The following is a 25,475-nucleotide window of genomic DNA, read 5'->3' on the forward strand; positions in this document are numbered from 1 at the left end:
GGTGCTCCAGGGCCTTACACGCAATGAGAGCCACTGAACAGGAAGCTGACAAGCTTCTGAATGGAGAATCCGCCAGCCGTGAAGGAAAGACTGGAAACCCGCACAACGCATGGTGGGCGCTTTTAAATTCTGCCTGATGCAGACCCTCAGCCACTCCACAAATCTCTTAAATTATCCCCCCCACACCTTCTACCTCCAGGATGGAAAACGGGAAGCCACTTAATGTGAATGCAGCCCCAGCTGTGACCTACCTTTGCTTCTAGAAGGGGCAAATTAAGGGGAAGACAACAGCAGTAAAGGTGGTCCTTCCACAGAACAAACCCCAAAGCACACCAGAGAAGGCTGGCACACTAGATCAGGGGCTGGCCCACGGCAAATGTGGGCTCCCTGTTTTTATAAAGCTTTGCTGGGCACACAGCCACGCCCTTCATTTTCGGATTGTCCGTGGCTGCTTTATGCTACGATGGCGGAGCTGAGTAATTGTAACGGACTGTATGTCCCACAAAACCAAAAATCTGTACTGTCTGGGCTTCTACAGAAGAAGTCTGCCAACCCCTGCACTAGATCACTGATGTGCTTCTAAAAGGTAAAAACAAACCTCCTGATATCCTCAGGGCTGATATCTTTAAGAAAACGAACTTCTTCTCTAAGATCTTGAAATTTAAGGGAAAAGGCAGATACAATTTATTTTTCATCTAATAGACATAAGACTAAGCAGTAAACTGTGCAGGAATGAGAGTGTGAATTAGAGAGTGATTATACTACAGATTGTTACTGTTATATTGTTATCACTTTGCCAGACAGCTCTTAAACAAAGCCTTAGTGTTAACCACTTCATGGCGGGAGGGGAAGACCGGGCATAGTAAAACGTTAGCGTCTTGTTTCCTCTCTTCTCCAATACATAACTCAGACTCTGTTTGACGGAAAATAATGAGGTATCATTTTGGAAATTATTCTGGATGGATATGCCAACGTAATTCAATTCTTGTTGAGAAGGCCTAAAACTTGTCAATGTTTGTGTATGTGTCTGGGTTGTTTATTTTAATCATAAACACTGTTCATCCAACAGTGTCTGCAAAATGTGGCAAACTGAGAATGTTACGGACTGGTAAGTTCTCCCAAATGGAGCGTTACAACAATGTGTGTAATACGTGTGTGTGCACACGCATGTCCCTTTAATTTGGGCAATTCTTTGAGGCATGTTTGGAGGAGCCAAGGAATGGAGAGAGATGCTCAGAGAGGCACAAAGACGCTGTACGGAAAGAACCCCTGCCACCACCGCTGCGCAGCGCCTCACCCACCTGAGTGCCCAGAGCCTGGATGTCGTGCTCGAACGTGGTGTGCATTCTCTGTAAGGTCTCCACTGTGTTCTGATCTCTCCCGAGCTCCTCGGGGAGTTTCTTGTGCTTGTCCTGGATGCGCCCAAAGATCTCCTTGGCATCGTGGTAAAACTTGTGCAGTTCATAGGAGGCGGCGAGGATCTGTGTCCTCGTGTCGATGAGCTCCAGGAGGTCAGCCCAGGCTTCGTTGAGCCCGTCCTTCCACTCGGCGATGGTGGCGGCATCCGAGTGTCCAGAGTTGATGAGTTCATCTGCCATGTGATTGACCGTGTCCACGCGCTCCTGCCCAATGTTCCCTGTGTCCCGGGCGAATTCCCGGAATCGCTCTTGTAGCATCTGAAACAGGGATGAGCACCAAGAAATCAGTGAGACTACTGTGAACACTTTATTTCTTGATCACGCGAATGTCCTTTGGAGAGAAATGCCTGACTTAACAAGTCTCAGCTCCAAAGTCTCATATCAATCAGGCTTCCTCCTTGCTCACTGCCGCCGAGTAAGGCACGGGCTGCATCTCCTCTGACCAGAGGAGGACAGGGCGCACGCAGCAGAGAGGTTCAACCATCCCCAAGTCGCCCGGTGATCAAAGTGTCAAACTGAAACGAAACCCCGCCATCTTTGGCTCGAGTCTGGGGTGCGTTCTCTGCTCGCAGACAAGGCACGCAAGGGGCCCTCCACAGCCCGCGCGCGCCGCACTACCGCCCGGGCTCTCCCCGCGGTACTTGCCGTGACGTGCTCGTAGTCCTGCCCCAGCTCGTGCGACCCTGCGACCACCTCCCTCTCGGCGATCCACTGCTCCAGGTCGTCCACCTCCCGGTTGAGCTGGAACAGCCGGTGCCTCTCGTCCAGCTTGCCCCTCCTCTCCTCCGCCAGGTCCTTGAGGCCCGCATACAGCTTGTCCACCTTGGACTGCCGCATGCTGATGCGCTCACTGCGGGGGGGCGAGATGAGGGGGACATGTTCTTCAGGGGGACAGTAAATGAGGAGAAATGCCAAGAGATCACGTTCTACAACATTTCTCAAAGGAAACTTCAAGTTAACCTATTTAGCCTAAAAAAGAAAACTCTGAAATTTGACCTCAAGTAATGAAGAGCCAACGTGTAACAAAACACAGTAATCAAGGACAAAGGCCATCCTGACCGTGATGACAGAGGGAGGGGAGAGAAATCGAAACACTCTGCACTGCTGGCTCCGTATGTCAGGATTTCCTCTGACATTAGAAGTTAACCCAGGATCCGTTCTCAGGTGCCATGCTGTCAAAGGGACAGATAACATCCCCGTCTGCACACACCTTGACCTTCTCTGGGCTGTATGCTCTTCTCTGCCAGGAGGGCGGGCCCTGCTGCTCCCATTTCCTGGGTCCTGGCGGTGCAGCATCCGTCCCCCTCCCTCCAACTTCTTCCAGAATGACAGTCTTCCAGCATGAAAGCAGTCAGACAAGGACTTATTGATGCCTGTCCTTGGGCGATGAGGAAGGCCACTTTCCTGGGAGTCCTGATCACAAACACCTGAAGGAACCCCTGTACCAACCCAGCCACTGACCTCATCTCCAACTTGCCTTGGTTAACGCACAAAGCCGATTCTTGTCTGCCTGAGCCGTAACAGGCAGTTCCAGAGAAAGCCTAAAATGACTGCCACCGAAGTGAGCGTGTAAGCCTGGTCTGTAACAGGGCAGGAGTACCACACACTCCTTTTTCTTATTCCTGAGGCATTCTCAAGACTCAATGTATGAGAGTTCAGAGGCAGCATCATTTTCTTCTCCCGGCAGCCCTTTTAATTTACAGGTCCAAGTATCCTTATCCATGGCTCTATTAAAACTAGTAATTACTTTCCTAAACTGGATGACTTTTTAAACCCAAGGGTAGGTGCTTTTATCACCTGTATATCCATGCAAGTCAATCGGTACTTCTGACGCATGACACCAATAATCTTCTCAATAGGGCTTGGCCAGCAGGAGATAATCAACCCGCAAGAGTGAGCTCCTGTAATGTAACCGTGCACCCTTCTTGTTCAGCACAGGCCTACTGGGTCTGTTTTAAAAATGCTTCCCAAAGATCTACGTTACCAGTTACTCGAGCAAGAGGCCCTGACTGGGGAGGAACTGACAGGCCAGTCTCACCTTCACAGAACGGCACTCACCTTTCAGGATGGCTGTCGGCCACCAGGGCCCGGCTGGTCTTGGAGAGCTGATGCACCGTCTCCGCGTAGTCCTCCACGGCTTGTTCTAGAATCTGGTGCTTCTTCAGCATGGAGACGGCACTCTGCTCATCCTGATTAGAGAGGGGGCCGTCACAACCACAGCCGTGCCCCCGCCCCTGACCCAAAACCCCCCGGAAGACGGGCGCCCGGCTGACTGCGTGGTGTGGCAGGAGGAAGACTTGGCAGAAAGAAAAAAGCCACACGTGTGATATGGGCGCTGGAACACGGAGCGCTCCATGAGCATCAATGTGGACTGGCCCGTGGGAGCCTCTGAAAGACGGACGTGAGGATGACGCAGGGTGACGGGGACCCGCTGAAGTATAAGGTAAAGCCCAGGCAAACCCAGTGCATCCTGGCTGGCTGAAACACTCTCCACGGTCTAACAGATGTAGGTAACAGCATTCTGGTGAGAATACTTTCAAATACTTCTAGATTGTCTCAAAACAAAAGCATCTAGTATGCTGTAAAAGACAGATTTTGGCAAATTTCTATTTAAAAAAGCAGAGGGCATGATGAATCCAGTCTTAACGACAATACCGGGATTCAGACAAGAAAATTCTGCGTCGAGGGGCAAAGAGCCAGGTTCCAGCCACCGGTACGCACCACACTGCCCCCACGACCAAGGCGGCAACGACACGTTTCACGAGGACGTCGCCCCCACGGCCCACAAGCTCAGGCTCTGAGTCTGAGGCTCTCCGGCGGCAGGGCCGGGGGGAGGGGGCTCGGCCCCCCCCGCCTCACCTTGGCCTTCTCCTCGGACATCATGTACAGCTCCTGCTCGCTCATCCACGCCTCGGCCTCGGCCGCGTCGAAGTAGTACTGCTGGGCCTTGTGCGCCTCCTCCAGCCGCCGGTGCCGCTTCTCCGTCTCCTCGATGAGGAGGCCCCACAGCTGCTTCAGGTCGGCCAGCCTCTGCCGGATGGCCTCGGCGTTGAGGGTGCTGTCCGTGACAATGCTCTGGCTCCTCTCAAAGACGTCGTCGATGCGGGGCTGGTGCCCCTGGATCTCCTTCTGCAGGGTCTGCGGGAGCAGGGCACACACGCCGGAGGCTCGCTAAGCCGCGGCAGCTCGCTGCTTGCGCCGCGCCGCGGGGGCCGAGGAGGAACCGCCAGCCCTCAGAGCTCTCCCGCTCACCGCCTCGTAGCGTGGCGCCGATCTACCAGGAGGAGCCAGCCCCAGCAGACACGCTTACCTGATTTTTCTTTATTAACAGCTGCACGGTCTGGAGGTTGTGGCCGTGATCTGTGGAAGTTGCCAAAGGCATCCTCTCTCCAACCCACAACTGGAAGGAATTGTAAACAGGTGGTCAGGGCCACTCAAAAAGAACAAATATTTGATGCAAACGAGGGCAGGAGGGGAGAGCAGGGAGGCCAACGTGAGAGAGGAAGTGTGTTCAACCCCACTGGGGGATAAACAACAAGGTCCTACTGTACAGCACAGTGAACCATATTCAATATCCTGTGATAAACCGTAATGGAAAGGAATATGAAAAAGGACATATACATGTATAACTGAGTCACTCTGCTGTACAGCGGAAATTAACACAACGTTATAAATCAACTATACTTTAATAAAATTTAGAAAAAGAAAAAGAATCCCACTGGGAAGGGCGGCCTGGGGAGCCTGCCCTTCTTCTCTGATACAGGGCACGGGCCAGTCTTCCAGACCTCACTTCATCCTCAATACCGGACTCTCCGTGAGTCCTCATTCATTGTTTTTAAAACTACCGTTCTAGGGGCATTAAACCCTTGAGTTATCTTTAGAAAACCCGACAGAAAAACAGAGTTACATTTTGTGTGGATATACTGAGCAGGGTTGGTTGGGATGGCTCAGCCCACTGACGTGACCGAGGTGGGTCAGGCCCAGAAGTGAGAACACAGGCACCAGGCTGGCCAGGCGGGGAAGTACTCACGATCTCGTCCTCCACGTCCCTGTTGAACTGATGGATCTCTTTGGAGGCCAGCAGGTTCTGCTTCCTCTCGCTCAGGGGCTCCAGCAGCTCCGTGAACTTGGTCTGCACGGTGAGGCGCCTGCTGTCCACCTCGTCCGTGCTCTTCCCCTCCTGGCTCAGGGCCTGCGCCTGGCTCTGGAGCTCTTCGATCTCCTTCTTCCGCACCTCCATCTGATTCTCCAGCATCTGAGGGCGAAGACAGACCCACCTTCACACCCGAGACGACGGACACACGGAGGGTGCTGTAAAATGTTCCCTTGTGGCACTGGCCAAAATGGAAGACCCAAGAATATTCACTGATACAGTGGAGAGCCCAAGAAATGGTTCCGCATGGCCAGCGAACCAGCAATTAGCTCTCCACTTCGTCAGCTGATCTTTCAAAAAAAAATCCCTAGAAAGATTTTTTTCAACTTGGGAGCAACAGTCAAGTTTATCCAGGAACTTAGGAGGCAAATGACAGGGGAAACAAGAATTAATTATGGGGAAAGGCCAGTCTTCATCTGCCTGTTCAGAAGCCGTAACGACGTTGGAAACCAGTTTAACCCCCAGGAAGGAGCCAGGTCTTCTGCTTCCAGTTCTTTTAGGCCAGAAGGACAGCCAATGTTACCATCTTCTCTTGATTTCTTCAATCAGAAAGCTGATTATCCTTTTTTAAAACACTGGATAATGGCTAAAAACATCCTAACTGTGTATTTACATGAGGAACACGAGCAAAAGCAGAAGCAGAGGGTCTCTCACTCAGGAAAGACCACCCTGGGAAGCCCACACACTGCCGGCTTAGAGACAAGGCGCTGGCGTCTGAGAATAGACTGACTCTTTCCTTAGGCAGGGGAGGACTCGGCCACGCACTGCAAACCTGGCCCAGGGAGCTCCTGCCAGGTTCTGCCACCAACTTGCTTGCTCAACCTCACCAGAGCTGTTTCCTCCTCAATTCAGAGTAAATTCATTGGCCCTTAGAAGGGCTTTAACTGTGATGCAAAAAACCCCAAATTTCTTTTATTATTTATAAAGTGCCCCGAACAACTCAGGTAACTATCACATATCTAGACGTTATACAGCGAAGTATGCAAACACGATAACTTTCCTTCATGTAAATTGCGGACTAAATGAAATTAATATTTACTCAACTGTTAAGTGGTGATACTATCCATCAACCAAGATGATAATGAAAGAATATTTCCATGCATGGACACCCAACACTGCTACTGTGTCTTTCCAGTTGATTCTGGAAATGTCCCACGATGCTGTCAGAGCCCGCTGTGCTGGGGTTAAAATCCCTTCCCACACCAAGGGGATGTCTGAGAACACGGTGGGCGAGTTAAGACTATCAGGACCACGGCAGGGAAACAGCCACTTGCCTGTTGCTTTTTCAGCAGGATGTTGACACTGGTGAGGTCTTTGCCATAGTCGTCAGATTGAATCTGACTCTCCAGGCCGTGCAGCCATTTGTCCAGATCTGCACAGCTCTGGGTGAAGAGTTCAGCTCTGTTTGCATCGAAGAGCCGCTGGGCCTTGGTCTGTGTGGTAGACTCAAGGACTTCCCACATTTTATGTAAACCTGTGAGTTTCTCCTTCACCACGGCTTCCGTCTCTGGCTTTTCTGAAATGAGCTGCATTCCTTCCTGGAAAACACACATACATGCAGTTTGCAGGAGAATAGGTGTCACTGTGAAAAACAAACCTGAGATATTTGATCTGTGAGTTTCCTATTCATTCAACACACACACACACACACACACACACACACACACACACACGCACACGCAGCCTTTCCACGTAGAGTTAACTGCTCAACAAAACTGACAATGGCCTGGCCTACTGTGGTTTTCACAGGCGTGGAGCACCAAGTGATTTCTGGGGCTTAGGGACACTTAATGCCAATAACCTAAAACTCCATCCCCTCCACATCACCCCCAAGAGACCATAATACATTATTTTAACTGTTAAGAGTTTGAAACAATATAGAGTGTGAAGGAAGAGAAGGGTGGGTGGGGAATGTCACATTCATGTTCTATTGTGCTGCAGAGAACCTCCCTGTGCCGAAGCAACACATTTCAGATTATTTAAAATATATAATATTTCTAAGTTCTGTGGATCCGCTCAGTCTCTGTCACAGTCCAGCACACATAACATGATCAGCAGAGTGAGGATGCCGCCCCAGGGGTTTGCGGTCCATCAGATGCAGCAGATGAGACACACAACAGAAACTCAACTCCTAGTAGTCATCAAAAGACAAAGCAGGGCTTCCCTGGTGGTGCAGTGGTTGAGAATCTGCCTGCCAGTGCAGGGGACACGGGTTCGAGCCCTGGTCTGGGAAGATCCCACATGCCGCGGAGCGACTGGGCCCGTGAGCCACAACTACTGAGCCTGCGCGTCTGGAGCTTGTGCTCCGCAACAAGAGAGGCCGCGATAGTGAGAGGCCTGCGCACCGCGATGAAGAGTGGCCCCCACTTGCCGCAACTAGAGAAAGCCCTCGCACAGAAACGAAGACCCAACACAGCCATAAATAAATAAATAAGTAAATAAATTAAAAAAAAAAAAAGACAAAGCAGGCATTTTGTGCCACCTGGTTGGGTTTCTGCTTTTCTCCCTTCTGCTGGGTTGAAGTCAGGAGTTGGTAGGTGGAGGTGGGACTGCTCCCGGCTGTGTAACTTCTGTATGTGGTCGGATATGACTCAAATATGCTGGAAAACGTGCTAAATACAAAGGAGCTCATTTCCACCCAGTTCGTTTACTCACCACGGCCACAATGACGGAGCCCCATCAAACATCTTAACTCACCTTCTCAATTTTGTCAAGCCATTCTTTGTTGGATGCGAGTTCTGCCATAAAGGCTTGATGTTTTAACCATTTACTGTGCAGATTTCTGGCTTCATCATAAGACATGTCCTGGGCTGTAAGCATCTTTTCATTGATCCAGAGAGACAGCTAGGAAAGAAAAAAAAATCAGGAAGGTTTCAGAGATTGTGATCACAGACATCAGCCTCTCTTGTGCCCGGAAAGAGCCATTATGTCGTACTACACACACTCCATGTTTCCATGTCAAAAGACAGCCAAACGTTCACTTTACAACTCTGACCCGTCACAGCAGGTTATCTCCACTGTCTGGACGCTGTACTGGAGCCTTGCTCCCAACTATGTATCTAACATTAAATCCAGGAGTACAAAAGTGCCCCGAGCGAGCTTTCAAGCTGCTTGGCACCCTTAACCAGCTTTTCCCCCAAAGGCTTGTGTTTAAAATTCTGCCCTAACCAGGCTAAGTCACAACCTTCTTTCTCCTTCAAATAGCCGTGCCAGCTATACCATGTTAATCACGATTAAGTGTCTTCTACTCTGTTCGGTAATCTTTTTACTCTTTTAGTTCTTTTATTTAAAAAAAACCAAAGCCCCTACTCTTTTATCCCTCCCTTTTCCTTCACAGGCCTATCTATGGGGATGCCAAAAAGCATAAGTAACTTGCTCACTATAGGGGTAAGGCAGCAACGATGCCCTCTCAATGCTCCCTTCAAGTCTGAGTCACCTTCGCCGTTTCTTCTATAGCCTCTGTCTGTAAAGAACCTTCCATTCAGACCAAGAACACTTCACAGGACTTGATTCTGAGACCCAACATGTCTTGCTTGGATCTGAACTCTAGGAAGCCTCTTCACAGAGCCTGCCAGCCACTGACAGACAGATCTGAGACGCCTGGGGCGGGAGTCAGCCCAACCTGGCTCCTGGACACACTTCTCTTGCTGGATTTCATCCTGATTTGCCTGGCTCCTCACTGCCTGCCTGTAGTTGGTCACACCAGCACTAACCAGGAAGAGCTTTTGTTTGCTCAGGCGAAAGATACGCAAACAAACGCGGGATCAGCCTGGAACCAGAAGCAAACGTCTTCAGGGGCTGTGCCCTTTCTCCTAATGTGACCACAAGAAGCCACTCTTACACCAGTTGCTGCCACAACGAATCTGCACCCAAACTGCTTCATGGTCCCATCACCAGAGGTTTAGAAATGGTGCATAAAACCAACAGAAACGCTTTACAGAATCAACAATTCCGAGGCCATTCACTTGCACCCTGGGCTGCTGCTAGGAAAGCCTTCCCCATAAATTTGCTTCCATAATACAAAGTCTGTTCTTTGAAAATGATGTCAAGGAGGGTGATGCGGGTCATGGGAGCACCCCGGCTCTGCACACGGGTGAACCCCCAGGCGCCATCCCTACTTTCCTCAGGATACTCACCCACCGCACAGGAGGGAGTGGGGTTAAAAGCAAAAGGTAGTGAGATCTTTTATGTCACGCTTTATTAAGAGAAAAAAACCCAGTAAATCTCATAAAGCCCTTTGTAAGCAAGGAGCATAGATTTGTTACACAACAGCCGAGACACTAAATTTCCTACTTTAAAAGCATTACCTATCTTCCTTCCAGTTACCTGAGTAACTAAGATCTAAAATGCTATGGCCATTCAATCTAAGGAGAAAAGAGGTTAAAAGGAAACCAAATGGTAAAACTTTCCCTTGTACTCTGTACACACACACTAAACACAATAAAAGGCATTTATCCAAAGTGCAAAGGACATTCACGTATTTGCGCTATTCATAAACAGCTACCCAAGAGAGATTTTTTAAAAAAGAGCTACATAAAAATCAGAGGCTTATAAACAAATCTGCTCTTTGCTGAACACATCATCCTACAGATAAAGCAGCATGCAATGCAGCACAATGAAATGGAGTTACGGAACTTGCTAGCTTATCAACCCTCCATCAGCATTCTGGAATCAGAACCACAGTTATTATTTGTGGGCATTTACAAAGGTCATTTAAGAATATACTCATTCTCTGCAGAACAGAACACTGTGCAGATTGGAAAAGGATAGGAAAAAATGCTTTGATCACTGAATTAAGCTCAAAGCAAAGCACTGAACTCGCTACCCCTGTGCCACCACGTCTAGTTATACTGTCCTCCTGGGGAAAAAAGAAATCAATTTCAGAAAACAGGAGGCATGGTGGGAGGGAATAAAACAGAAAAGCAGTACCTTTTAAATCATTCATTTTTCAGGATATCACAATAACAGTACAAAAATTATGATGCTCTTTGTATCGCTATCTATAACTGGGACTAGGTGGGCCCTGCTCATTCCCACGGCACCGCTGCGATAAATTTCCCCGTCCAGGAAGTGTTTGTGGGGGGTTAGCAATGACGGCAGATTTCACAACCCAGCCCCCTCTAGCCTCTAACCCACGAGGAAGGGAGCATGACAGCCAGACAACCTGGATTCTCTAGACCTTGAACAATACCAACAGCCAGCAATGGTATTAAGTCTGACCTCTGGGTGCTCTGTAAAAATCCACCAGCACAATAATAGATAGGTTTTCAAATGCTGGGCTGGTCCACACACAAGCTCCATTCTCGGAGGTTCTGGCTTAAAAGGGGTGTATTTTAATGAGGCTGAATGATGGAAAGTTTATAGTCAAAGAATAGTTATCTCTTAATAATAATATCACCCCTTTGCTTGTACTGCTACACTGAGGGTTTTGGAGCCCCAAACCTGACCTAAATTCCGTCACTATGTGGAAACTATATATGCTGATGTGGTACCCCCAGCAGATCCTATGGTTGTGCTAACTCTTAATGAGGTTCAAGGAGAGAAAGATAAACCAGGGAGACTTAGCCGAGCAGTCACAAAGAGACCTGCGAATCATCTCCAGGACAAAAAAGCCCAGTCAAAACCTTTGTGCATACTTCGAGGGGAAATCGTGCAGGGCTGAGCCCTCTGGGCGTGCCTAACAGTCACTGGTGTGTGTTAAGGAGGGAACTCCTTGTAACTAAGGATGCTAATTTGGAACAAGCGTTAACAAAGATCTAAAAATCTACTAAAACTATTTCCTGTGATTCAACTGGGAAGGACTATCGTTTTATCTGCTTACTTTTCCCACACATTTCTATTTTCGAATCCACACGTATGTAAATGGAAAATCGGGGGCTGGAAATTTCAACTGAGCTTCTCTCAAAGGTTCCTCCGACCTCTCACTTCCTGCTCATTTCCTGGCATTCTTTTTCCCAAATTTAGTCCAGGTTTCGCCATGTTCAGGTCAATGAATTTCAATCTCAGTAACTTGTCCTTTAAGCAAGGGTATGGAATCCCACTGATTTCCCCAGCACAGCACTTCCAATATGTCTTGAGGTTAGAACAAGTCACTGGTGGTGCTTCAAGGGAAACATCAAGGTACTTCAGGGACCTTCGATCTGGGGAAGGCACAGCCCAGGCTGCAAAAATCTCCTGACAACTTTCACTCCCTCCATTGCTAAAGGGCCACTTGGTATTCACTGCAGCACATCATGCAACTCTACACAGCTAACCTTGGAGCCCGTTACTCTTCCCTATGCCTTGTCTGGGGACGTGAATGCCTCTTTAAATGAGCATCCTATTCAAATGGGTTATTAATGCTCAGGTGTCACTTGAAGAGGCACTCCTGTCCTCAGCCTGTCTGGCTCCAGGCAAACCCCGAGAGACCTAGATCCATCAGTGTGGCCCTGAAAGCCAGCAGACCCTAAGCCACATAGTTGAGGGGCTTTCTTCCCTTCTCAAGGTTTAGCTACTAGAGCATATTTTAAGATTCACAGTAAGACAGCAGTTTAATGGACATGAAGGATCGCTTCTGTCACCGTCTCTCTGACTCAGCTGTTATTAGAGCCACATTTCTTTTAACACACAGCTATAAGTTTGCATGTGAGGGATTCGTGATGAGTCCAGTCATATTTTTAGCACATGACCTTGATCCTCTCCCCACCCCTCAAACTCCCCGTCCCCAAGGTCCCTGCAGCTTCACTTGGATATTCTTCATCCCATTTCTGCCTCCAGTGGGATTTAAGTCTAATAAACCAGAGAGGACCGGGTCTCACTGCGGTTCTCTGGCAGACAGTGAAATACGATGTGCTCGTGATCTCACACATGTGAAGTCAGCTAGATGCTTTTTTCCAACTAGCTTGCAGAGAGATTGCATTTTTCTGGCTAACTTTAGTTTCCCCTGTTTGTTTATGCATGTATCAGGGGAGCATGAAATAGTTTGAGAATCATCAGATTAATACCACATGCTAAAACTCAAGAGCTTGAAATCAGGATTACTGCTCTTGGCATATCAGACAGACACCTGAGGAGCCTGAAAGATGGATATTTCAAGGTCTTCAGTGAATAAGAAAGTCAGTTTGTATTTTTTAAAATCTTTCTTCTTACCTGGGTAGCCAACTGCAGTTCCTTTTAGTTCTTTCCTTCTGTACTATTAAATGTGCGTTATTGTAAATAGTTTAAAATATAATATTAGATGCTTTTAGGTTACGGAATACTTGAGAATGAGAATATCACTGTCTTTGACGATGGAAATGTTCTACATCTGCATTGTCCATGTGATATGGCAGCCACGAATCACAGCTGGCTACCGAGCACTTAAAATACAGCGAGTATGATGGAGGAACTACACTCTTAATTTCATTTGATTTAAAATGAGACAGCCACACGTAGCTAGTGTCTACTGTATTGGACAGCACAGTTCTAGACTACAATATTCTAGATTGTAATAATCTGGTTACTCTGAGTGGTAGCTTATAGGCTGGAGAACTGACACTGCCCCACCTGCCAATTATATACGTGATATGAATTTCTGGCCTCAGTTAATTTTATAATTCCAAGGGCTCTTATGCCAAATGCTCGGCGGCTCTTGTGAGAAGAGAGGAAAGGAGGGGTTAAAAGGAGACGCACCTCCTGACAATCTTGCAGGAATTTCTGAAGATCCCTGTTGTCCTTCAGTCTCATCAGCAGCTCACTGGCTGCCTCACGATTCTTCCTATGTCTGTTACAAAGATAAGAAAAATAATTTTAAAAAGAGGAAGTAGGGAATCTTGAAATGCAGAATTTACAACTCGGCTTCTTTCCTGGGTCTCAATATATGCTGGAAACAGTTTGCCTACAGTTCTCAATCATGTCAAGGAGACAAGATAACCAAGAGAGTTTAGCATCCTCCAAATGAGTAAGCCACGGTACAACAGACCATCACACCTGTCCCAGCCACACAACAGGCCAGGATGCAGGCAAAAGAGCTTCACAAATCTGGTGTTAGGGGAGAAAAACCCTGAGCATGTGCTGAGTAAGGGTCTCCATTTTAGGAACTATGCGAGAATATGTAATTGATCTTTAAGAAACTCATACCTGGGTGACAGGCCATGTACATGGCTAAGAAAATGCATAAAACCATGTAACTGGCTTAAAGGAACCTTCCCTGATAATAAGATTCTCGTCAGGAGAAAAACTCACCCAAATCAACAATAAACCAAGAATGAAAATTTTTAGACCTGTGACATCACACACCTAACTCAATCCCACTCTTCATTAATAGATAAGGGTCACCAAGGTTTAAAGAAGTTAAAGCACAAAACCTTAACGGAAAAACTTAAAAGAACTGGAAGGAGCTGCTGAACTCGGGGAACAACAAGGGACGTGGAGTGCTCGCTCCCCAGCCCGGAAGCTGGGCACAGGGCTTCTTGGCACACGCTGCTGGGGGTGCCAGAACTCCCCTGCAAGCCTCCTTTACGCGCCGCCCAGGGGCTTCTCCACCAGACTGTGAAGGAGAGCTATGTGAACGCTGTGAGTGCCATGAGTGCCATGGAAAGGGCTACCTTCACGTGGTTCTACTGCCATGGGGCAGAGCTGCACCACACTGAGAATCAAGAAGCATCACCCTAACACAGCTCCCCCATATTCCCAAGGAACCCAAGCGCCAGCCAGCCGAAGCGAAGGGTACGAAGAAGGGCAAAGGAAGAGTGCAAATGGGGAGGTTAGGTTTTTCATTCCAATTCCCAAAGCAATTTCTTGCTGCAGTGCCTGGGCAAGGTTTCTCCACCAGCCCTGCTCGCCCCCCTGGCAGGGAGGAAGAAGAACATGACCTCTGATTCTCTACAACACCAAGAAAGGGCAGCTCAGGGAGCACCTCATGCCAACTGGCTTTTAAAGAACCTTCTTCAAGAGCAAGAAAGACCTTACAGTGATGCATGTGTCACACAGGCCTGCAGTGGCTGCTGGCAACAAGGGACAGGGGCAGCAATGTAGCTACCATCTTGCCTGGGGACCAAAGGGAAACGCCCTCTGTTCCTACAGGTACCGGCGGCTACAGAACACAGCAATAACATGAATGGAAATAATACTGTCAGGGAATTACTTGATATATAGGATGACTTTTTTTTTTTTAGTTGAAAGGGGTTTCATACCTTCAGGAAAAGGGGTCTTAATATGTTTATACCACTTAGGCAAAATGCAACAATAGAAAAGTACTTCTCATATAATGCTAAATGAAAAGAGTTTATGCACAGCCAATGATACAAAACTCCAAGGCACAAACTGGAAAAGCAAAAACTAAAATGGCATGTGCTAAGGATGAGATTAAAAAGTAGTAGTTTCCACCTCCCCTCCGAATTTTTAACATTGTAGCTTTTATAATAAAAAATAAAGGCCAAAGCCCCTTTACTTCATTGCTATCCTTTCTCAAAGATCAAAAATTTTTTAAAAATGTTTTTTAAAGATTGTTAGTGATTTCGGACTAAAGGAATTAGTCATCGAAAAATGTGGGTGGGGAAGGAATGTCAAGAAAAGTTCTTCAAGTTCCCAACCCTCAAATTCCAGTCACTATTTGTAGGGGGGTTTAAGAGAAAGAAAGCAAATAAAGCAAACCTTCAGGAGGAAGGTAATTTGAGTTGGAGTGAAGTCACAAAATGCAAGAGTCCTGCCTTTAGCCAAAGGCCTTGAATGAAAGTTCCCATTCCCTTTCCCCAGCGTCACACAAAAATGCTACGATGGCAAGGAGTTATCAGAGACACGGGCAGTTAAACCAGGACGTGCAACTTTGAAGCCCGTAGAAATAACAGGAGTAAAAATAACTTCAAACACTGAGAAAATTTACTAAGAGAGAAATACCACCGGACGGAATCTTGAATGTCTCTCTTATATAATCAAGACTCACACGTGCCCAGTAGACTTCTGCCTGGACAATTTTCCTCTTTTTCGGTGGGTGCATGAAGGAGGGAAAGGCCAAATGGTGATTTAAGGCCTCATGTCCAAACAACACAGATCAGGAGGGCATGAGGATGGCCTCTGAGTGATGTGCTCTGCGGAACGGAAAACAGCTACACAGGCAGCTGAGACGGCTGCTGCTTCAGAAAACCCTCGAGAGGAGTGAGCGTGGCTTAACTGTGCACTGGTGGTCACCAATGGTATTCACGGGAAGTGAAACTTGGGAAGGTCTTTCAAGGGGTGAGCGCGGATTTAGTTATAGGGAAGGGCCTTCTTAAACCTGGCCGTAGCTTTCCACACTCCTAAGAGCGCTCTTTGGGGCAAGGTTAAATCTCTTGCTTTCTTTCCATCTCTCACCACCGACCCCTATAATGAGACTCAAAAGCTCCTCACCACATGAGGCAGGTATTGGGCTTAACTGTGTTTCTTACGGAAAATAAAGAACCACAGGTACCTAAGTAAAGTGGGTTGGTGATTTTTAAGCTTTTTTTCCCACGTGAGATCGGGTCTGGCTTTATGAAACTGGGCACTTTTCCTTTTCTCCCAGGACTGCACTGGGGCTGGAATTTCCCTCTGAGCCAGGAAGCTCACCCGTTCACACCCCCCTGAGCAGGCTTGGACAGCAGGCTCCTTTCCACCCAGTCACAAGCCCTTTAAAGGACACTCACGCCCCACCCACATCTGTTAAGAGTCAGTGTCTCTGTTCTAGTACTTCTTCTCAACAAACTTCAGTGGTAATCGATGAGATTTCCGGAACGTAAGCAGGTTATGATGATTTTGCTTTCTACAAAAATAGCTTCACGGGAACGTCAGAATGTTTCTGGATGGGGATCAGATCCGAAGAGTTAGATATTTACTTAGCTTGCGCCCTGACACCACCTGGAACTCAGATTTGTGTACTTTTTTTTATAACAGACCAGTGTCCTCTGGGGTCAAGTTTCAGATCTTGAGGCCTCCGGGGATATTAAAGTGAAACCAGAATTCGGTTAACACGTGCTGAGGAAAATAAGAAAATGTAGTCCTCCTGAGGGCAGATCACTGGAAAGCCCCATCCCCCTCCCATCTCTCTTATGCTTATGGATAGTAGGGAATCTTCTTCCCAATGCTTTTTTAACAACGGAAATCCCCAGGAGGCCTTGGAACCCCGTGGGCCCAGGCTCTCACTCAAGGACAAAAGGAAGGTTAAGCCAGCACTTGAGAGCTGCTGAAGCATTCTCTCACACCCAGGAGCCTCCGGTCTTGACAGAGTCAACTGCTTCCAACAAGCCCTTGCAGCTGCAGCATCAGGGGACGGATGAACACACTGAGGAAGCTGCAGCCGCACGCCTGCCTGAACACAAGTGTCCCCAGTGGCCCGGCCTGCCTTCAGGAGACCAGCTGTGTGCACCTAACATGGAAGAACATGGTGTATCATGTTTACAAAACAACACGAGATTTAAAAGAAATCCTTTCTCCTCCAGGTTAAGCCTGTCTTGCCCAATCCTTGCTTCTCACACTCACTGAAGAAGGGCTTGGTGGAGGGATTTTTTTCTTTTTCTTTTTCGAAGCTGTTTTAAAAGCAACAGATACAAAATTATAATTAATATACCTTACACCCTATTCCATAGTACCACCCTGAGAGCATATGGTTTAGGATCTGAATCAGTGCAAAGGACAGACTGGTTAAAGCCAGGAGCTCAATCTTTACAGGGCAAGAGCAATTCCCCTCTCCACTGCACACTGTAAAATGTTCATCTGGCCCAGGGTCCCAGGAGACCCTCTCAGACATGGTAAGAAGGTAAGTAGAAACGCTCTCAGCAAGAAGTTCTTCCTCTTCGCTGCACTTGAAGGCCAGAGGACCCTTGAGGAAGAGGTTGTTTCTCGATGACATCAGTCTCACAACAAGCCCTTAAATCTGGCCCAGGGCTCACTGGCACCGGAGAAGATCAGCTGGAGCGGAGGCTAGTGACCGACCCAGATGGGCCACACCCAGAGAGAAGTGGCCAGTCCAGAACCAAGCCAGGGCCCGCTCAGGTTGTGCTTCCAAACCAGATCTGCCCAGACCTCTTACTTCAGTAATAACCAAGGCAGAGTTAGGAGTCAGGGGTGAGGGTCTAACAGAGAACACTGGCCAGGGAGAAAAGTCTTTTGGAACTGCAAATAAATAAATAAATAAATAAAAATAAAACAAGAGCATCTAATCTTGGAGAGGCCTTGGCAGAAAAGGAGGAAAAGAGTCTTATTTCTTATTATGAGAAAGATCCTATTACAGCATTACCCAAGCCAATTTTCCAAGAAAGGCCTGATGGTGTTCACCTTTGCCTCTGCCAGGTACTCAGGACAAGCCAACTTTGCCCTTCCTCCCTGTCCCCTCCTGAAAGGCCTCAGAGGAGCCTTGTGTGGATGAAGGTGAATGTGGGCTTGGCTGCGGACGCGTCTGGCTTTCGGGGTCCCACTGGGTGACACGCTATGTGTCACCTCTCACAGGGCAAGGCTCACACCCCACCGCTACTCAGCACTCTGGCTCTCCTAAGTCTTTGGTTAAGAATTAGTCTGGCGTCTCAGGCTTTCTTTCTATTGTAGATTAAATTTTGCTAGGTGCCCACATCCTGCCCACTGGGGGAATTTATACCCACAGCCCCAAAGACGTTGGCCAGTGATTCAGACGTTTGACAGCCCCAGGGTGCATGACTCCCTTGAGAACCTCAGGATGCCGCACCTGTCATCGATAGAGTCCACCTTCTCCTGGATGCGGTCCGAACTGATGTTCCCATCGCTCACCAGCCTCCGGCCCGTCTCCACGACCGCATTGATCTTCTCCTCGTTGGCGTCCATGGTGGTCATAAAGTCCTCTTGTTTTTTAATAGCTGCTTCAGCTCCTTCCAAGGTGGTGGGCATTTCAGTATGGGCCAAAACATACTCCTTATTTAAAATGGGAAAAACAAAATCAGAGCAGGATGAGAAACCATGAAATACAACTTGCTTTCAGAACAACAACAAAAAAGCACTCTTTCCTACATCCTGCATTTCCACGCAACATACTTTGCAACAATTGCTTCGTCACACTTATATGAAATTATCTATGGAGTCAGATAACACAAAAAGTTGGGCGGGAAAAAAAATCCCAGTGGGACACCGCAAGTGACTAAATTTCCCTAAGTGGTTAAATGCTCTTATTTTTTTCCCAAAGAGAGTGAGGGAAGTGAACAAAGGTTTGTGCATCAGCCACAAGGGTCCACTCATGTGCCCATAAGGTGACAGCAACAGACTGTTCAAACCCAATCTTTTAAGAGGGATTATCAACCACAATGTTGGTGACCATCCTTAGCTCTTTCTCTTTCTCTAATCTCTAATGTCCTTGGGTCATTGGGTCAAGTCCCTGACCTTTCTAGAGCAACAAAGACAGAACCATTCAGAAAAAAAAAAAAAGAAAAAAAAAAAAATCCCTTAAAATATTGGGTTGGCCAAAAAGTTCGTTTGGATTTTTCCATAAACTTACGGAAAAACCCGAACTTTTTGGCCAACCCAATACTTTTTAGGTTGAATTAACACCTCTCAGAATGTCGCTAATTTAATGAACTGCTATGAGGACATACGTACTATGAACACACTAAGAGGTCCTCGACCGTAACTGCAGTGGAACTGTACTTTGCAAGACAAGATAGCCCCTGTGGAAATCTTCAACTCTATCCCCTACGTTGTGATGGGTTTCAGTGCCTTAGATGTCAGGAAAAAAACAAATGTCTTTCCATCATTCTTCTCATTTCCCACAGGTGAGGTTTAAACCAGCAGCCCCAGCAGAAACGCTTCCAACGGCAGCCAGGGCCTGCCCCGACAGGAAGGAAGCCAAGGCAAGGAGGGACGTTACCTGGTTGTTAAGGAAGGCTTCGGCCTGCTTGGTGTCCCGCAGGAACTGCTGGTAGGCGTGGGACTGGGAGAGAAGGTTCTGCCTGTTCTCCCACATCTTGTGGAGCTCATTCCACCCAGTGTCCAGGGCCTGCAGCCGCTGCCGCAAGAACATGTACTGGGCGTCGGTCTGGCCCTGGGTGACCATCTCACCCATGTCCCTCATCTTCTGGTAGTCCTCCTCGTAGTTGTCGATCTCGTTTTTGATGTTCTCGTGCTGCGTGAGGAGCTTCTCGGCCTCGGTCAGGGTGTTGGGCATGTCCTCTGAGGCGATGGCCGTCTGGGTCCTGGAGAGCCAGGACTGGAAGTCGTCCAGGTCCCGCAGGAACTGCTGCAGCTTGCTGGCCTCTCCCAAGGAGGCCTCGCGGTTCTTGAGCGTGGTCTTCATCTCCTCCCACACGTCGCTGATCTCGGCCAGCCGAGACAGGATGGCCTGGGCCTGGTCGGGGTGCTCGGACTCCAGCTTCTCGGCCTCCTTCTGCAGGTCGCTCAGCTTTGCCTCGATGGCCACCAGGTCCCGCTCCATGCCGGTCAGCTTGCGCTGCAGGGCCATGACTCCCGCCAGGTCGTTGCCCAGGTCCTGGGTGGACTCAATGACCTTGGTCTTCTCCCGAATCCAGGACTTGGTTTCGTTGCACTCGAGGTGGTAGTTCTGGATGCTCAGGGCGGAGAGGAGAGCGTCCTTCTTCCGGTCCACCAGCTCCCTGAACTGACTCCACCTGTGGGTGCAGGGGCGGAGGAGAGAGCAGAGTGGGAGAGAGGCCGGAAGCTCACGGCTGGACAAGGAAATTAACAGTGACGGTCGAAGCTGCAGCTCCCCCTCCAACTCTGCTTTGACTACGTGCGCTTTGGAAAATCATCTCCCTCAGTATATGGACACCAAATATCACCATCGAAACAGCTCAGAGACACACTATAATCTAATCGGGAAAGAGCCTGACAAGAGGGGGGACTTGTCAAAGGAGCTGCAAAGTCAGCAGTGACAACACATCTGTCCCCCAAAGAGTCACTTAATTCATGTCTGCAATGCACATTTTACTCATCTCCAAGCTACACCTAATGAACGTTTCCCACACCCAAAGCCTTCAGAACCAAGGCCAGCTTGCCACCACGACCTACTCAAATGTATTTATTCAACAGAAAGATAAGACCGGGACAAAGGTCCACCTTGATAATTAGGACTTTCATCCACCAATTACGTCTCAAACATGCTAAAACCCTCCCTGTTCCAGAAATCATTTTAAAAGACACAGGACAGGTGCCGCCTTGATGCCGTGATCCACCACGCTGGGCACAGGTCTCACACCCAGGCCCTCGCTTCCCACATCAGGAGGGGCTGCCCCGAACGATGTCGCCCACCCCCCTCCCCACAGAGACACTTCTTGAAAAACCAGGGTATGTCGAAAGGCAGATGCCGACATCATGACGTCAGCACCACAGTGTCAGTGACCCTGTGCAGGAAATTCCTGACCGCGAGGCTCAGCAGGTGACCTCGCCATCCCGGCCCGGCACACAGGGAGCCGGCCCGCCGCCTGTCTCACGCTTACCTCGTGTTGAGCTTGTCCTGCTGGGCCTTGATCTCCTTCTCACTCGGGTGGCCGCTGTGCATCAGCTGTCGAGCGATCTGGTTCACCACCGCCACCCGGGAAGCCTGGTTGTTCATCTCTGGTTCTAGGCTCTCGAATCTGCAGAGGCAATTCAACAAGGGGGTCACCTGCTCGGTCACCTCGGCTGCGAGGGGCGGGCGGGCTGGTGTCCCCGCAGCAGCCGCTCACCTGTGCTGGATGACCTCCAGGTCCTCCAGCTTCTCTGGGATCTGCATGTTGTTGAGCCACTGCTCCTTCTCGTCGATCCAGAGCTCGCAGGCGTCGGCCTCGCTGAACATCTTGTACAGGGCCAGGGTGTCCTGCAGCGCCTGCTTCCGCAGCCGCGTCAGCTCGGCCACCTCCTTGTAGCGCTCCTCGATGCCTGCCAGTCGGCCCTGCACGTCGGGAGATTCGGCGTGCTCCTGGGGGAGGGCGCCGGCCTGCTCGTGCAGCGAGTCGATGGTGGGCCGGTAGTTGGCGATCTCCTCTGCCACGTCCTTGTGCTTCTTGACCAGGGACTGGGTGGAGTACTCGTCGTGGCCCACGTCGCTGCTGGAGACGATCTTGAGGATGTCCAGCATCCAGGCGTCGATGTCGTCGGCGTCCGCCTGGAACTGATGCAGCAGCGAGGCCTCCTCCAGGCGCTTCTTGCGGATGGCCGAGAGCTGCTCCAGGTGGGCCCACTGCTCGCGAATGTAGGCGATCCGCTCCCGGATCTTCTCCGACCCGAAGTGCTCCTCGGCAATCATGTCTTCGCCCTCCTTGATGGCCTGCTCGAAGTGGCCGCTGCGGCCACTCATCTCGTCCTCGAACGCCCGGTGCTTGCTGAGCAGCCGCACGACGCTGGTGAGGTCCTTGCCATAGTCGTCGGAGGACAGGATCTTCTCCTTCTCCCGGATCCAGCCTTCCTCCTCGGCCATCTCCCAGAAGAACTTCCAGAGGCGACGGGACTCTTCCAGGCGGGCCCGGCGCTCGGCCGCCAGCTGGCAAAGCTCTTGGTAACAGAACTCCATGTGGGCCACGCGGTCTCGGATCACCTGGGGGTCGCAGGGCTTGTAATCTGTTTAACGCCAAGGCAGGCACGTGGGTGTGACAGCGGCAGCACAGGCTCCTGCGCGTTTGCAGGCAGTCGGCTACACCCCCGCTCTCCCTCCTAGATCACCAGTTTACGCTAAGTGCAGGGCCATGTTATGGGGCAATGGAGCACCTTCTAGGATCTTGACTGGATGAGGGGGGAGAGGAAAGGATAACTGCTTTCTTTTTTTTTTTTTTTTTTTGCCCCAAGCATTATTTTTTTTTGATCGCTTAGGAACCAAAAAAGCAGGTAAATTGTAAGAAAGAAGGCAGCTGCATTTAATTGTTTCTAAAACAGAACAAAACCAAATCCTTCCAAACATCCTTTAAACAAAGATATGCACAGCCAGGTGTGAAAGCCATGAGGTGTCTGAGAGACACACCAGGCTATCGGTGTGCAGAGTGTGGTCTGGCAGATTTCAGTGGCCAACATCAAGCCACTAAAAACTAAGCAGCACTCGAGTACTGAAGGAAAAGACAGGTCCATTTCAGAATAGCAAGACAGTTAAAACGTAATGGAAGGCCACCCTACTGCATCTCATTATACCCACGACACGGCCCACTGGGAACCCACAATAGCAAGGTAACTTTAAAGGTCCCACTGCCACACATAACCCATCTACATCTCTGGAGATGGACTTCTGGTGACGAGGGGGTAACGTCTCGAACGGTCTGTCTTTACCTTCCCCGTCTGTTGCAAACTTCTGGGCGGAGGCATTGACACCTCTCACCCGCTCTGCCTGGATGCCAATGTCCGCTTCAACCAGGGCGTGCTTCTGTAACAGGTCTTCCACGCCGAGCAAGTGTTTGCCATAGTCTTGAGACAATAATAGCACCTGCGCGCAAGAGGCAACAAAAAAGACATCCATGAATACAAGCTTGACGTCAGCGTCTCATAATCTTTGGATGGGATGGGAGCCAGCAACCAAGCTGCACCCTCCCTCCAGCCAGCCATCCTCCCCATATCTTTAGGGGAAGATGATGGCATGCAAACCAGAGCAAAACAAACCCAAAAGCCTGTAGCAGGAGAGACATTATAAACTAAGGACCATCTACCTTGGAATAAGAAGTCAAACCTATACTAAAAAGTAAAGAATAGAAAAAAGAAAAAAGAAAGAAAAAAAAAAAAAAAAGAAGAGAGGAGGAACCAGTATGAAATATAAACTGAGCCTCCAAGAAGGAAGTGCCTGCAATAACAACCATTCAAGAAGATAAGATAAAGGTAACAGAGCTGTTTCATGTCAAAGTTTAAAGAAGTCTCCTAGAAGTTGCTGACCCCTTAACTGGATGCTCTCCTCACCTGCAAGCTCATTGGTACACCTCTGCGATACTTACACAATCAACGGGAGAAACACCTAGTTGAAAAGCTTACAAACCACATCTCTAACCAAATCTCTAACAGGGTCAGGTGACTGTCACGCTTAGGAGGTCCCGAGGAACATCTCTGGTTTAAGTTTGGACCCACTAATATTTTCTTTCATTTTTTCCATCAGCCCAATTTGGGGCTCTCATCACACATCCTCTCCAGATGGAATTTCTACTTCATTCTTACTTATGAGGACGTCTCTGGCCCAATCTGAATTATAAAGTGCATGACGAATTCTAAAATGAAAAGCACATCTCTGCTAGATTTTATGAACATTTCTATTTTAAGAGGTCAAGACAGACCATACATGAGAACATCATAAACCTGGGACAGTAAGAGGGAAAACTCATGGTATGAAGAGACCTTGCTCCCCCTGCCAGGAACAGTTCAAGAGGTAAGCAAAAGACAAGGGCTTACATCCCAGGAAGGAAACCCCTCGCATGAGGTCAAGCTGGGGAACACAGCATGTTGAGATAAAGGAGGCTTCACGGTACGGCCTGAAATCTGCCCTGTTCTGTCCTAGCTATGTGGCTAAAGGCCTGCCAGCTGGAGAACTGCTTGACACGGATGAGCTTTCATAAGAGGCTTGCATCAGAGGACACAGACAGGCACAGGACTACGGCACAACGGCAGGTCTCTTCCTGGGCTGGGGGGAAAGCTGGGAACACCATGCCCAGAGCTGTCAGTAAAGGAAGGGGAGGCACAAATCGGCACTGGCAGCCCTCTCCAACCAGCGCGCCGTCCTGTGATACATACACATATCTTGCGCTTAATTCTCGCTATAACCGGATGAGGTAGATGAGGCAGATGGTAAGTAAGCTCTCTGCTTACAGGTGAAGGAAGGAGGCTCAAGGAGATCGGGAAGCTCTGGCGCTCACCATCTGAACGCTGGCTGCCTGGTTCCCGGGATGCGTTCTGTCCACACTGCCTACTACTCTTCCGTACCACCCGCCTGGCCTCTCCCCAAAGAAGAGCCACTCACACATAGACCAACGAGACGGAAAGGCAGCCCCAACTCTAAAAAGTTAAAACCACAGAAGACCACAATTTGATTGACCCCCTACCAGGGGATATAACCTAAATTAGACCTGAGTCACAGCGGCAGCCCTCCAGCTACGGAACTGACCTTTGTCACAACTTCTTCTCACTTCACGTCTCATTTAACTTGTGAGCTAACAACCTTCCCGTGGGTGACATGGCCCTTCTCTGGCTGTAAGTGGGCGATCAGACCAGGGGCATGGCTGTGTGTTGGGGGGTTAGTGGGCGGGTCCCAGACGAGAGAGGCCTGACTGGATGGGCTCTGGCCTCCATGCTGGCACGTTTTACCTTCATTTCATCCATCCAGTCCATAATGTAGAGCATTTCCTGGAATATCTTCTGCAGCCCCAGGTTCATCTCGAGGCGCTGCCGCCGGGCCCTGAGCAGCTCCAGCAGGTACTCCCAGAGCCGGATGACGTTGTCCTTCCTCGCCGCGATGCGCTTGATGTCGTGGTAGTTCTCTGCTTCCAGCTCCCTGGCCACGGCCACCACGGCCTGCACGCGCTCCTCGTACGCGGCAATGTCCGTCTCAATGGCCTCGTGCTTCTTTGTGGCAGCCTCGACGGCAGGAAGGTCAAATCCAAAGTTGTCCTAAGAGAAAAGGGAACAAAAAGAAAAGAAGCACAAAATTCAAAAGCCATCCAATTTGGAACAAAGAAACAGAAAACGGAGGTGGAGTCCTGGGCACACCCCTTAATCTTGGCGGGGCGCGGGGGGAGGGTGTCCCAAAGCCAAACACTGACTCCCGAGTCCCGACCCCCACTGGTCTCCGCCTTCCTGGGGGCCCTTAGAACTGTGCTTGGGCTCAAATGCTGCCCCCAAAGCAAACCGGCAACTTCTCACTTTACAGAGGGGTGCAGCACATAGGTAGCACCCGACTTACGAGACTGGAGCAGGCGATGGCTTTGGTTAAGCCAAGAAGAAAAGAAGCCACTTACTTATTTCATGGCCAGTCTAGCTGCCTTGAAGGCCAAAGACTGGGAGAAGGAGACAAATTTTTAAAT

General features: G+C 49.2%; 1 protein-coding gene across 4 annotated transcripts in view; it reads right to left on the reverse strand.

Annotated features, from left to right (window-relative positions):
• The window catches only part of SPTBN1 (spectrin beta, non-erythrocytic 1), a 194,132-nt gene that overhangs the window by 18,376 nt on the left and 150,281 nt on the right, over positions 1-25,475 (reverse strand). For all 4 annotated transcript variants that reach the window (XM_082426220.1, XM_082426221.1, XM_082426222.1 and 1 more), the window contains 15 exons: positions 24,760-25,062; positions 22,750-22,903; positions 21,183-22,053; positions 20,955-21,092; positions 19,370-20,126; positions 18,221-18,423; positions 13,222-13,312; positions 8,269-8,415; positions 6,846-7,109; positions 5,449-5,673; positions 4,729-4,818; positions 4,278-4,556; positions 3,477-3,607; positions 2,064-2,268; positions 1,302-1,676 (listed from right to left, as the gene is read on the reverse strand). In XM_082426220.1, coding sequence (XP_082282346.1) covers positions 1,302-1,676; positions 2,064-2,268; positions 3,477-3,607; positions 4,278-4,556; positions 4,729-4,818; positions 5,449-5,673; positions 6,846-7,109; positions 8,269-8,415; positions 13,222-13,312; positions 18,221-18,423; positions 19,370-20,126; positions 20,955-21,092; positions 21,183-22,053; positions 22,750-22,903; positions 24,760-25,062 — 4,233 coding nt within the window. The remainder of the gene's footprint in view (positions 1-1,301; positions 1,677-2,063; positions 2,269-3,476; positions 3,608-4,277; positions 4,557-4,728; positions 4,819-5,448; positions 5,674-6,845; positions 7,110-8,268; positions 8,416-13,221; positions 13,313-18,220; positions 18,424-19,369; positions 20,127-20,954; positions 21,093-21,182; positions 22,054-22,749; positions 22,904-24,759; positions 25,063-25,475) is intronic.

This window comes from Balaenoptera physalus (assembly GCF_965194825.1).
Source record: "Balaenoptera physalus genome assembly, chromosome: 15".
NCBI classification, from domain to species: Eukaryota; Metazoa; Chordata; class Mammalia; order Artiodactyla; family Balaenopteridae; genus Balaenoptera; species Balaenoptera physalus.